The sequence below is a fragment of the Corvus cornix genome, chromosome 6 (genome assembly GCF_000738735.6).
Source record: "Corvus cornix cornix isolate S_Up_H32 chromosome 6, ASM73873v5, whole genome shotgun sequence".
Taxonomy (NCBI): domain Eukaryota; kingdom Metazoa; phylum Chordata; class Aves; order Passeriformes; family Corvidae; genus Corvus; species Corvus cornix.
The window spans coordinates 7,419,336-7,434,579 of NC_046336.1; the positions used below are offsets into that span (position 1 = coordinate 7,419,336).

General features: G+C 35.6%; 1 protein-coding gene across 4 annotated transcripts in view; it reads right to left on the reverse strand.

Moving 5' to 3' along the window:
- ATRNL1 (attractin like 1) overlaps window positions 1–15,244 on the reverse strand; it is a 440,327-nt gene that overhangs the window by 244,571 nt on the left and 180,512 nt on the right. For all 4 annotated transcript variants that reach the window (XR_005602196.1, XM_039554022.1, XM_010412925.4 and 1 more), the window contains exons 22-24: window positions 13,272–13,366; window positions 12,587–12,665; window positions 11,239–11,396 (exon numbers count right to left, since the gene is read on the reverse strand). Coding sequence is in view for 3 of the 4 variants with exons in the window: in XM_039554022.1 (XP_039409956.1) it covers window positions 11,239–11,396; window positions 12,587–12,665; window positions 13,272–13,366 (332 nt within the window). In the remaining variant the exon portion in view is untranslated. The remainder of the gene's footprint in view (window positions 1–11,238; window positions 11,397–12,586; window positions 12,666–13,271; window positions 13,367–15,244) is intronic.

Below are 15,244 nucleotides of genomic sequence, written 5' to 3' on the forward strand. Positions count from 1 at the left end.
TAAGCAGCAGTTCTTACACATTTTCACAGGAGATCACTGCTCTCCAGTTCATGCCTGCATCTCCTAACCCATTCCCAACACATCCATAGCAATATGAATAACAGAACTTACAGTGCTTCTGGATATTTTCCTGTTTCTACATGTAAAGAGATTGTACTAATCCTTCTGACAAAACCCCCACTTTGAGGAACTAGAATAAAAATTCGGCATGGCACTTAATAAACTTTTAACTAATGTAAAATGTAATTGCAAATAGAGATTCACATTTGTACAAATGTGCTTCTAATGCAAGGCACAGCAAGATTCTTGGATCTTAGTTTTAGTGTTAGCTAAAGCTTCTGTCAATAACTTGCAAGAAAACACTATCATCATTAATATATTTTTATTTATCATGCTGAGGAAAGAAAGTGAAAATAATAGGTCACTTATAAAGCCATGCGTATAGGAGGATAAGAGGAAGGTAAGAGCAGTAAAAACTGGATTCAATTATTATAGTTGTGGAATCAGAGAATGAAGACCATTCTCAAGGATGTTATTCTGGACTCAGTGACATTGAAAAACATTTGGGGTTGTGGTAGATAATCATTAAATTCCCAATGCTGTGATGAAAGGGCTGTGGTACTCCTGGGTGTATAGAAGAAGATATTGAACGTAGAAAAAAGGATGGATTGGGGTCCCAAGAAGAAAGAGTAGGAACAACGGAGCTAAGGCTGCTCTGCTTCCCTCAGCAAAACAGTGTGTCCATGGGGGAGCTGCTGGAAAACACCCTTTTTCTGCCCCCTCAAGTACTTCATTAACTCTGCATCCAAAACAGATGCAATCACACAAGGCAAGCATACCCAGTTCTGGCTTCCACAGTTCCCAAGGGATACTGAAATACTGGAGGGTTCAGAGAAAAGCCAAAAAAAGGTGATAGAGCATATGGTATTTGCAACAACATCACATCCTTTATAGGAGGAAGCTCTCCTTTGTATTGTCTTGAAATAATTGTATTTCAAGAGTAGCCCATGGAAAGTTACACTTACTATGAATTAAATGTCTTTAAAAGTGGCAATAATTGACAGCCAGAACTATTTAGTAGAAGTCAAGTGCACATTCCCTTTTTAGAAATATTTAGGCCAGGAATTAATTTTTTTTTTTTTTTTTTTAATATATGGTCTAGTTCAAACTGCAATTAATTTATGAAAGCCTATGCTTTAGTTTATGTCCCATTTCAAATTATATGACCAAAATCCAGCCCCTTCTGGATTTATCATCTATGAGATGTAACACCTAGCAATGAAATCAAGTGCTTACATGAAAAAGTAATGACAAGTAACTAATGTACTTAAAGCCAGATTTTAAAAGAAGCAGATGACCTGCAAGCTCTCTACCCTCTTGCTTAATATGCTTATCTGGCTATCTATGTCTGATAATTGTTTGTACTGTCTCCCTAAAGGCACAAAATATGTTTGCCTAATATAGAACAAGCAGTTTATGGGGTTTCTTTGGTTACATTAAATTAGCTCCCTGATAATAAAGAATTCAAGAGATTTTTCAAATGGCATCATTATCACAATTTAAAGGTCCTTAAAGGATTTCAAAATAAAACAATCAGCAGTTCATAATAAAACCAAACAGAATTATGACCCTATCATCCTTTTCCACAGTCTGAAGAAGTGACCATTCACACTATAATCTAACAGAGAGCACAGCAGCTCCCCAGTATCTGCCCAATTATCAGCCAAGTTTGCAGGTCTGAGGTGGTCTTTAGGATAAACAAAGAGCTTATGACTCTACTCAATTTTTGCTATTCCTTCTGCATTTCTCAGGGAAGGCATTTGTGGACTGTGACTTCCTCATATCTTCACACTGGTTAGCTCAGCTCAACCCATATATGCCTTAGTTAATCCATGAGAAACCACAGAATGGCTTTGGATTTTTAAATCCTGGAGTCTCACTGAGTAATATTTTCATTTTGTTATTTCATCACAGAAATTATTAAACTGGCCAAATGGTTAATATCAAGCTTTTCAAAAAGTAGAGTTCTACATGAAACATCATCACAAGAAAATAACCTTAAAGAAGTCCTAAAGATCAATACACAGCAACTATTTTTCATTCTCAAGGATTGTTTCTAGCAGCAGATATGAACTCCTTGCATCTGTGACTGCAATAACTCTTACACATTAGAGTGTCACCAAAAATACTAACGTTCACTAAAATAAACATTCTTAAGGATGAATGTCTGCTTATTCTAAGGTCAAACTCCCTGCACTAAGGATGCTGATGACACCTGACCTCACTCCTGAGAATGCTCCAGCACATAAAACTTCTGAAGCTTCAGTACTTTTGGAAAGCTAGGATTTAAAGTGTCTTGCAAACTCAGCTCTAAGCATTCCTACAGTTTTTAGCTATTTTGGCATGGCCTGAGGAATGAAGCTCTGAAGCTCAACACAAAAGCCCAGAGCTGTATTTGAGTCTGTGTTGTCAAGGCTACCTGGCACTGGAAAGTTCTTTTTCCAGGTTCACTGGCTCAGAGAGAATTCACCATCACACACCTTGTTGGTTCAGTGCTCAGAGGTCAGATTCAGCCTCCAGGTCATGGCACAAGTGGCCCCATGCTGTTGTTGCAGGACAATCCCATGATGTACATGAGCACCTGTAGCCAGAGGAGATTGGGAGACACAAGAGCTTCTCCTCCTAATCCTGAAACTCCTGTCCACGTCAGGACCACCATGATGCTGGTGAGGCTGATGAGATCATCATCACTGCTCAGCAGATGTGGGGCTCTTGAGAAGTCTTCCTCACAACCCCCCTACACTGAAGTTTTTAAAGTGATCTTGGGCCACTGACATTTTTTTACTAAGAAATGTTGAAAAACATGGAATTGGCAGAAAGCTGAATTTAAACAACTATATAAGAAACAGAAATGCTGTATATTTCCCACATTTTTCTATAAAACCCTGATCAGAGAGGGCAACTAAGGTTGTATTAATCCTTCTGACAAAGGAGTTTCTGACAGTCATGATAAATAGTTTGAAAATATCTATTCTCTCTCACCAGCTTCCTATTTCCATTCTGATCCCCTATGAGCCAAACATTTACTTTCAAATAATTCTGAAGCCACTGTGTATGACCTTTATAGGCTCCTGCAGTTCAACAAGGCATGGATGTTTTCTTCAGGGAGAATCTTAATATTTCAAAGTTTTTCTCTTGTTCTTCAACAAAAGGTTTCTGTACCCTACCATAGGTTCCCAACCCAAATCCCAAGATGAATAATTGATTTATTTTCTTATAGCTGATCAAAAGTCCTGAACAAACAAACATAAGCTATCTGGAAACAACTTTTTTTTTTTTTAATTGCATTCTAAATTTTCTAACTAAAACTTACCTCAGTAAGTATATAAGAGAAATGGAGATTACAGGAAAAAAATCAATATCTACTTGCTAAACATCATAGGGAGATAATTTTTATTAGCTAATACCATATCTGTACATCTCTATTGTGTTATACAACCACCAGTAGATGGTCTGCCTGGAAAAGAAAGCCCTACACAACTGGCACATCAGTTACACGAGTTCTTATCTCAGACATTCAAATTATACACCAATTAAAACTATGCATCACTGAGGACTAATTATCTCTTAATTAGGTATTTTGGTTCCCTTAAATCATCAGCTGAACTATTAACGGGGCTTCTGCTATCTCAGAAATACATCAACTATGTTAAATATTTACAGATATTCTGGTGGTTCATATTAAGCCTTTTCTAAGGTAACTGGAAAAAGAAATGTACCAGGAAGAATAATGAATATAACATTTACATTTATTGGAGTGGTGTAGAAGTTGGCATGATACAGTTGGCAACCTTGTTCTGGTATATTTTAAGACAAATGTTAACTGTTTTACCATTATTTAAAGTAAAAAAGGTATAGCCTAATAATCAGGAAACACCTCCTCATTTTAGCAATTCTTTAGGATTCATGGGAAGCATTTTGGAAAACACTGCATTGGATCTGGGCACATCAAGCCTTTGGAGAATATTACACAGCCTTGGGATTTATTCCCCATACAATTGACCTTACAACTCCAAGAAAATAAATTATAGATATCATAGATAGTCCATTTTCAAAGGCAAGAACCAGTAGGTTTCTGGCATTATATTTGATTGCCTAAGAAAGAAAAAAGTAACCATAATTACTGTAGCAGTCCACATTTGAGTAGTAATTTTCAAGTACTTCATAAAATACAATAATTGTACATGTAACATATACCTGTAATAATGTAACTATGACTGAGAATTTTAACAATGGTATTTAATGTGTTGAAAAACAGGAGTTTAGCTTTAGATGCGAGCAATGAAACTTTACCTCCATGCTGCTGTCCTCATCTCAGTTTTAAAATAATTTTTAATTTCTCCACTTAGAGGAGCTGTTTTTTTCTAAAAATAACTATAGAGCAAAAAGCCCATTTAATATATTTTAATAATATATAGAAAACAATACTATGGAACATATAAACCTGAATTTCCAGGCTTTTTGCTGTCTAACGACCTAAATGCTGTGAGCAGAAAGGTGATCAGATGAGCCCCACTTCAACAGAATATTGGAGCACAAATGTGTCATAAGCAGCCTTGTGATCTGGTTTGGAGATCACTGTTTCCTTAGATACACATTCTTCCATTTTAATTCCCTGAATAATTTAATGCCTACATTCAACGCATAAAAACTGACAAAATACTAAATACTATAACATAACCTTCCTTCAAAATCTCTTCCAAAGCACTGTAGATTACTAAGTCTCTTGTTATTTAAATCACTTCTTCCTTACATTCAGATAGGAACTGTATTTGCACTTCTTCAGTCTCATGTTCCCACCCTCCTGCTTTTGGCACTGCAATTTCTCTTCCTTCAGAGTCCAGGATTGATATGACCTGATGCATAACTAGAGCACACTGAACTTTTGCATGCAGCTTTGTTGAGGATAATTTTCACAGCAAAGTGGAGAATGAGAGAATACGGTCTCAAGTTGAAAATGGGGATGTTTAGATTGCATATTAGGAAAAATGTCTTCACAGAAAGAGTTGGCAAGTATTGGAACAGGCTGCCCAGGGCAATGGTGGAGTCAGCACCCCTAGAGGCATTTAGATATGTAGATGTGGCACCTGGGGACATGTTTTAGTGTTGGACTTGGCAGTGTTAGGTTAAAGGTTGGACCAAATGATCTTAAGAGGCCTTTTCCAACTGAAATGATTTCTCTGTTAATGATTATTATCAATCCTGACTTTCATAATGATCAATATCATCATCCCTATTGAAAACTGAAACTACACATATATGTCCATTTTAGCCTATGCCTCAGTCATCTCTAATCCACCCTGTACTGCAGGTTGCCTTCTACTCCTGGTTTTCTTTCTGTTCTGACAGAATTTCCTGCTCCTTGCAGAATTGTCACTAAATGATAGTTCAGTGGATTTCCCAGGTTCTTGTTCTTGGTATACTACTTTCAAACCTTTTTTAAAGAGGAATTTTACATTTACTGTAAGAAAACATCGAAGTCGTTTTGGAAGTTAATGCATCCACTTCATCATCAATAGCTGTTTATTGTTTCAGGAATTATAGTGTCTCCATATATTGCTATATGCAGTTACTCAGCAGCCTCTATGAAAACCATTAAGGCACTTAGAAATTGAATTGTTCGCCATAAATCATAGGGATTAAATTTAGGCATGCAATCACTGGTGGGAGGAGGTTCTGTACAAACACAGCTACATGTGGATAAATACACATTTTCCAAGCAAAGGGTCCACAATCATGACCTTAGCAAAATTCAGACAGGTCTTAAAAACCTGTCTGAAAGATCTAATCTTTATTTGTTAATTTAGTAATTAGGCTTGTGATACTGTTGTAACTTCTAATGGCAGTGACTGACAAGTTTTACTTCTTGGAGTTTTTACAACATATAAGTCACTCATGCATGTTAAAAATTCAAATGAAGTCCAAAACCAAAACAAAAAAGCTGAAATAAATTATACTACACAGTAAATTTTATTACAAGGCTAGATATGCTTCTTGATTTACATTACAGTCCTCCTTCAGTTGCTACACACTGGCTATTAACAGGGGAAAGGAAATCAATTCTGAAACAGGAGCCAGTAAACTGAAAGAACACTAGTTTCAGCTTAAAAAAAAATCTCTTGAAGATTTATACACAAAGTAGTTTTGATTATTTGTTGTGCTACATACAAATAAAATGTAAATCCCCACCATAATTCATTATTCTGTTCTGGTATACAAACTAAGGGTGCCAAAACAGTTTTTGTCAGAAACCACAGAGCAGAAAAAAACAGAATTCGAAGTAGGCTTGCTTAAGAATGTTAAATTCCTCTTTTTGAACACATCAGGGCATTCTACATGTACACCAACACCCTGTCTAACTTCACTGCAGCAATAATTGTTTTATGCTGTGGAAACATGTTAGTTTAACTATGCTATGTTCAAAAATGTATAACAAGATTTTTTTTTCCATTAAACACAAACCTAATTTTGCCAGACAGTGCTTTGCTGCTGTGGCTGAACCTTACAATTTAAATTGACCCTCCCAATTAAAACTCAGACACTTGTGAATCTTTCATTTACACTTTAGGGAAGAAAGGAAATAACTAGTAGAACAGTTATTATTATCTCCAGATTCAGCTTTTAAATTGGTAGAAAATTTTGCTGCTCAGGCACAAGCTGAGATCAGACTTACAACTTTGACAGTTATAAAGAGATATAGGTGCAGGAAAGCAGCTGATCCTGAAGCAGGAATATTATTGTTGTCCTTAGGGACAGCAATCAGCTGAATAGCCAGGACAGTGTTTTAAGGGTATTTGCTTTTTCCTACGTAGTCACTGCTTTCCAGAATATGGGAGCAAATGATGGAAAAAAAGAAAATACATCTGTTACCAGCTTAAATGACAAAAATCCCTTGCCATAAAATTAGTTTCCTGAGACTGAAGAACATGTTGTGACTGCTGTTATTAATATTTGCATAGCTGTCAGAAGCCCAAGCTTTATGACTGCTTACTGCTTCAGGGACCATTGACCACTATTTGAGGTGCTGGCTACAGTTTGAGTTACTGCTTTTCAATAAATGTTACAGCCTTCAAATTCCATTACCAGTGGAGTCTGAATTACATCTACTCTCAAAATAAAATAAAAATGAGCAGAAACAAGCTATGGAGCTTTATCACATATTCTGTTCTATCCTAATCTAGCCTATTTTAAGGCAAGAGCATTTTCTCATGGAATCCTGTTTAACCGATATATGACACAATACACCTAAAGGGTTGGGACTGCCAAAGACAGTCAAACCTAAGTCTGGATGATAAATCATGTCCTGTTACTTGGATACTTCTGTTAGCATCTGCTAACAAAGATAATTTATACAGATTTCCTCTGAAAAGATGCATAAACTACTGTTGCTTACGAAAGTTTGGCCAGTTAAGCTTAAAGGTCCTTACCCATCCTTACTCTTCAGCAACTCTGAATTACAGGAAATGGAGGAAAACTGTGGTATCAGCTGTTGCAGTAATTCAGCAGGGAAATATCCAACCTTTTTGTGCCAGTGTATAACTATCACAGACTTCTAAGAAAAAACTGACACCTGCCCATGTTACAGCCAGGTCAATAGACCAAGATTTGTGGAAACAGCTCTAAGATGAAGATGTCCTACATCACCACCTTTCTAATGACCCCTTATGCAACTATGTCACATTTCTGATTCTCCTTTCCTCAAGGAAGAAGAGACTTGATAGCTAAATAAAATGCCTTTAGTATCAGAAAATTGAAATGCAGGGTTTTCCCCTGAGGGCTGTGGAGATCACCCAGCTGTGTGCCCATGGACAGAAGGGTGTTGGCTGATGGGAACCTGCAGTACATTTCTAAAGAGAGCAGCAGTACAGCTGAAACTGAGAATTTCCTACATAGTTTCTATGTTTGGCAAGTACCCAGTGCTGAAGAACTTGTATTCTGAGGTGATTAGGATCACCAGTGACAACAATAAAATGCCTAGTTGCTGGTGCAGTATCACAGACCAGTACATCTTTAAGAACTGTTTTTATTGACACCGATCACCACACATCCTTTACTCAAAGCCAAAAAAAATCATATTTGAAGAGAAGATATTTTGTGTTAGAGTCACCAGGGATTTATTAACACTTTGGAAAAAAATCCAAGCTTGCTGAATAGGTAACATGCATAATAAAACTGCCTGAGGAAGCAGCTGTGAGCCATTGATCCCAATAAGCAATCACCTGCTGGGATGGACAGTTTTTCCTTACAGTCATGAGAATCTTGGAGATAAATGAATGCAAAACCAGAGATAATACAGGTGACTTTAACAGAAAATGAAACTAAATGTCTTGTATAATGAGGAGGGCTGCTTCTTTCCCTATAGAAAAAGAAAAGAGCAGTAACTCCAGCTCCCAAATCCTCCCAATGAAAGATCGCAGAAATCTCAGCTCCAGTGCCAGCATAACAGGAAGCACAAGAGCAGAGTGGTGAAATGCATATCAATAACACCATTGATAATAAGATCAAAAACACAACTTCAAATACCAGTTAAAAAGGAAATAAGGTCACTAGTTCTGCCTCCTTAGGAACTCATGTTTTATATTTTGTATTCTCGACAAGTTGTGATGAATAATGGAAATACAGCAGACTGGTACTCAGATTGTACTTGAAAAATGCTTGATGTGCATTTACTTAGTCCTCTACAAAAGCATTGCGTAAAAGGCATGTGCCAAGTTTCACGTTGCTACCATACTTATTAAATGAACGGACTACCTCTCAAGGAAATCACAATTTCCTTAGGTGTAACCGAATTAAATACAGCCTTCAGTACTGAGTTAACACAAAATATCACTAGGCTTTTCCCAGCATGGTATCACCAGTGCAGTGTGGCCATTTTAGTGAAAAGGACTTCAGTGCAAATAGACAAATATCAACCACTTTTGCCTACTATGAAGGTGAAATCTGGTATGCTCTAGATGAAGAAGATCATACCTATTAGAACTGTGAGCCGATTCAGTACTGGCCTTGGAAACTTCAGCCTCTGGAAATTCATAGGAGGCTTCATATACTTTTAAAATTTCGATTAGATGCAGAAACATAAAGTTAACATATAAAACAGATTTTGTTTTCTCTGAAAAGCTCCCTGCTCCATTTATCATTTGAAGACGTTATCTACTGCTGGAGTGCCAAACATAAGAAACATATAGGGGTAACGTGAACTTCACATATTTTCTTGGAAAAGGACAAATTACAGCATGAAAAATGCTGAGAGCTAAATAATAATCTTGTTCATTTAGGAAGGCAAATACAGAGGACAAAATTAAAATCCTAAACCAGTTTCCCATATTGGACCTTAGCTTTCCTTTCTTGGTACATAAAATTGAGTAACTTAATTTCTAGATGGAATAAGATTTTTTATGAAAAATTAGCAGGACAGGAAAGGAATGCAATAGTAAAGCACCACCACCTCTGAAGCAGAACTGTCTGGACTGATGAATTTCAATGCACCTCAAAGAGAAATACAAAATAAGAAATCTGTGTAACAGTGGCAGACAACGCAAATTCTGATTTTTGAAAAAAATAAAGGAAGGATGTAACCAATGATCAGGGATTCCCTCCATCAGGGTGTTAAGCTGCAGTGGAAACAGCACAAGAAGGAGCTGAGATCTGCCAACATCTGACACACAACTGCACGTCTCAGGAATGCATCACCTTAATAATGTTTGTCTTACAATGATGATACAGCCACCTTCCAGTCGTAAAGGTGAGAGGAGAGTGTAATGCATCTACAGTTGAAATTGCTCCATGGATTTGTTTAAGAAGCCTACTTGGCAGCTGAAGTTGTTCTGCCCTTAGGAAGTGGGAGAGAGTGTAAAAAACACCCCTAATATGAAGAGTAAAAGCAAGCAGTTAAGTCTTCAGGGTTTGTTTGGATGTTTTAATAAACTAGTACATTCATAAATGTTAGTAAGCTGCATAAATTCCTCCTTGGACACTGTTAACACATATTTACAGTCACTGTTCATGGATGAGGAAGACAACTCAAGCTTTACTTAACACAACAAAAACATTTCTCTGACAGTTTACTCAGAGGATAACTGCTTTAATCCAGGACACTTTATCACATATATACAAATATATATTTATTTATTTATTTATTTATTCATTCAGATTTTTAGATTTTTATTTTATATATATTTATGTATATTTATATATATGTATAAAATTAGGTCCTGTATTTTAGAAAAATATGGAAGGCTTTTTCCCCACAAAAATGGAAATTTTGTAGGATACTTGTATGGTTAACTGCAAAGTATTTTGAGCTTGTACTTGTTTCTGGAGTAAATCATCTGCAATTATGAAATTTTATTACCATTGTAACAATTTAATTTTTAAGAATTAGTTCTGTAAGGGAGTTATATTCAAAAGCTGTTCATCCACATAACAATCTCCTTCATTGATGCAGGGGACACAGTGTTCACAAACGCAGCCATAGTAATTGTAAGTATAAATACTGCTGGAGCTTCACAGGCCAGGGAGGAATCATGATTGCATTGATTTTTTTGACTCTGCTACTGCACAGCATCTCAGTACTCCAGAAAATACTGAATGAAATTGATTCCAATTAAGTCAAGGAAGAACATACATTCTAATAAAATACACTTAGTCTTAACTGAAGTCTGTGATATTACAATCTGATAGAGTCACTCAACATTTAAAAAAACCAGAGGCTCCCAAAGCTAATCATTAATAAAGGACTACATTCAAATATCCAGGTACACATTTGTATATCCTTTTCTACATTGACATCTAAATGCAAAAGTTATATTACAAATAAACACATAAGTTCAACAATTTAAATTAAGATTTTAAAATTGACAGCCTGAAATCTGATTCACTACTGAAAACAAAAGCACAGAATCATGGGATGGTTTGGGCTGGAAGGGACCTTAACGACCACCTCATTTCAACTCTCCTGTCATGGGCAGCAACACCTCCCACCAGGCCATGCTGCTCAAAGCCCCATCCAGCCTGGCCCTAAAATCATACTGGGATTGGCATCACAATATAATTACTATACACAGAAAATACAGCATGCAAATAATGCTATTTGTATATTTCTGTATGAGTGAAATCATGGAATCCAATGTAAAGCTAAAATAAAAACATCTCTAAAAGCACAAAGCTTTAGTCACTGACCTGTATTTTGATCGGCCAGGAGAAATTGCTGACATAGACATAGAAAGTGATGTTTGGGTTGCTTCGAAAGTTAAATTTTTCACAGGAAAAGCTGTCTCGGTATTCCTTAATATTAGCTTTGGAAACAACAGGAATCTCTTCTCCAGATATTGTTCCAGCTAAAAAGAATTTTAAAAAGCTCAGGTGTAGATATACATATTTGCAAAAATATTTATCCTCATTAAAGATGCCAAAGTAAATTTGCGTAGGAAACTTAATTTCTTAACTGCTTTTGGTGTCTTCAATCTAAAACAACCCCTTAATATAGCTTACATGGCACATTAGGTATATTTAATATACATACAGAGAATTCACAGAAATTTTTACTTTGGTTTCAAAAAATTACATACAAATCATAAAAGTGACAGAAGTAACTTGAATTTTACAAGGTAGTTATTATGGTCAGCTAAACAGATAATATGCTTTCCTCCATCATTTATGTTTCATTTCAATAAAAACTCATAGATCAATAAAACCTGAAAGGGAATTTTTCTACATCTTACATTTTCCCTGTAGAGTTTTAATTGTTCATGAAAGCATTAATAATGTAATGAGTAATAAACATTCAACAGTTTTTGCAAATAAATGTGTGACTGAGCTAAGTTACAGGAATAAACAGAGTTTACCAACTGTGATATGTTAAAGTACTTCAGAAATGCATTGATGAAGAAATTCATGAGTTTAAGAGAAACTCTGAACCTTCTTTAGAAAGATTTGTTTTAAAATTATTTCATATTAAGCATCATGCCTCTCCTTGGATGTGCTTTCAGAAAGTCAATAGAACCAATTCAGGAAGACTGTCTAAATTAAAACAAAGAAGGGTAATGGGGTTCAAAGTTGGAGAAAAAATAGATAAGCTGTTCCTTTTATCAGCATACACAGAAGAACTTTATTGTTTGATATCAATGTTAAGGTTAATAATTAAATTTTTAGCTTGAACACTGAAACAAAGAAATAAAATCTCAGTCTCTGCAGTAGTTAAGGAAGCAATTTATCTTAATTAAAATCACAGCATTTCATAACACTGTCATTTTAAAAATTTAAATAGGCTACAAGCTTTTCCTACCAAAGTAATTTTAATTGAATTGGAGAGAAAGTCAACATATTAATGAAGCTTTATTCAGATTGTAAATTATCATCTGAGGTTTAAATAATACAATCAATAATGGCATAATGATAATGGCAAAAGAACACATTTTGCGAAGTTTTATTATCAAAATTAGCAACAAAGAGACAATCAGGTTAAAATAACTTAAGGGATCATGAAATCGTTTGGGGAAAAATTAATCATACCAACATTCACTCTCACCTGTAGAACCAACAGACCATGTAATATTGAGGTTAAAGTTGTTTGATGCATTAATTGAGATATCCAAATTTTTATTTGACTAGTAAAAGAAAAAAAATAGAGCAAAGTTAACAAAACATTTCAAAACATATCAGAATGTATTGCATGTAACTCTATTGCATGTAACTGAATACAGCCTTTTAATCATCTTCCAGTTTTCATTTTAAACATAAATAGAAATGGTAATGATTCCCTGCCAAAGGCAATTCTTTCTTTTGCTCTGGTAAGAACAGGGTACAATTTAACACATAACTACATCAGTTATCCTTTTAGATTGTCCTAAGTATAACAAAATAATTGTCTTAAAGAAAAAAATACATGGCAAATGCCTACATTCTAATCACAAACCAGAAATTACTTTCCTCACCTAAAAATGTTTTCTCAGCAGAGGGGTTCATCTCGGGAAGATGCTAAAACTTGTGGGAGCAACAATAAAATAAACCAACTGATAATTTTTCAGAGTATTGATTAAGCTGAAGTACATCTACGATTTAGACAGTGTTCTCAATGAAGGCACTGGACTAATTTTACAGCTCTCAAAAAATGTGAACTATCTTTAAAACCTTGTGGACACTTTGAAAACCTTTAAGCAATGTCAAATACAATGGAAATCTTAATTCTGACTCTCTAAAATTTAACTATTTACCTGTTCTGGATTTGCTATAAAGTTTATGGCAGTGTGATGGCGATCATCCTCTTGTAATAAGCTGAAGGTAAACTGGTAATCAATCAAAAGGCTGTCTGTGGGCAAAACCAGAAATAAAAATAATAAAATAAAGTGCATACATATTAATTCTGTTATGCAAGTAACTAAAAATTTACCACTCTCATTTATTTTAAAAGTCATGGAGAAATCTACAAGTCAGAATTACTCACATGCATTTCACTGTTGAACTATTTGCATGATAGTGTCTTGAAACAATTAAAAAATAAAATTAAATGAACCAAAAAGATAAAATTAGGAAAAAATAACTGAGAAATAGATTCTATCATGGAGTCAGTGGTTAGACATAACTTGAAATAGCCATTCTTTGTGCAGTAATTATTCCAAAATACAGTATTCAGTGTTGTCAAAGCATTATCAGTTTCCGAATTTCACTCTGAAATAATTATTCAATTACTAGGTTTAAAAGATCTGGAAAAAGTTGCATCTACACTAAAATTACATACTATGAAGGCATGATATTGTAGTAAATAAGACTGCTAATAACTAAATGGCACAACTGAACTTTGAAAAGAAATCATGCGACCATGAAGTGTTTCCTTTGTAAACTGACAGAATTTTAAGAGATTTTGTTAAGTGGCAAGTGATAGAAATTTTTCATACAAGAGAAACAAGGGGTTGTTTAGTATTGCTCAAAAAAAATGATATTTGACTCCCTATTGGCTTTTGTTCTGCACATTTTTCTTCCACCTTGTGAATGGAAGAGAGCCTTCCAGGCAGCTCCCACACATGCTCCTGTCACTGCTCACTAACAATCTGCTGGGCTGGCAGAGGTGCAGAAGGGAGAAACAGCCGCCTTCAGATGATACAAACCATGCTCAGCCCTTCCTGGAAGGAGCAGAAATTGATTGGGACAAGTCAGAAGACATCTCTTGAGCTATCTTGTTGTGTTGCCAAAGCCAGAGGAATGAGATTAACCCTTACTTGGGTCATAGAGGAATGACTGCAAAGGAACTTTTCTGCAGGGGAAGGGGTAAAACAGACTCGTCAGGATGAAGCAGGTTTCCAGGACCTCCAAAATGTAAGAAAAGAAAAACAGTCACAGAAACTACTGCTGCTGCAATTCATAGAGAGAGCCATGTAGAATGCCAGCAGGAAATGTTCAGTGCAGTCAGAGAGTTAAGAATCAGCAGAGCCCCCAGAGATGCAAATTGCGATAGCAGATAAATAATCCCTGTGCAACCGACAGTTTTGAACCAGAGGTGGGTGTGGTGGGTGCATTTTGAATGCTCTGTCACATGGGCAGATATCTTCAGATCCAACAGAATAAATCTTCTGAATCTTTTACCATTACAGTTCTGCAGGGATGAAAAGCTTCTACTTTTTCCCCTCTGTCACAGGAAATAAGGAGGTGACTTATAAGAGTACACGATTCTGATTATTATTTTATGCATGTTAAAATATGGCAAGTCATCTTTGATGCTACAACCTAGTGAACCATTGTAAAGCATTATTCTGATCCCTGTGCTGCTGACATTCTGCTAGTCACCAACACCACACAAAGTGTGTTACAAATAAAAAATATGTGATCATAAAAACAAAATCAGTAAATACAGAGAGTGAAAGATTAAGTCAAGGCAGAGAAAAAGCTTTGTCAGCCTTTTGTTGGATTCAATAGTTTGCTTACTGCTGACAATCACCTTTTCTGCAACACATCATCTGAAAAAATACACTCTGTTGTATCCCATGGGAAGGCTGACATAGAAAGAGAAAAAAGCCCACTATATTGTCTTAATAGTTAAAGAAAATTGTTTTGGTTTGGTTGGGGTTTTTTCGATTTTTTTTTTTTTTTTTTTTTTTTTTTTAGTGTTGAAGGAAGAGTGGAAAATAAAGGCTCCAGAATCACAGAATATCCTGAGTGTGAAGGAACCCACAAAGGAGATACATGAATGGAA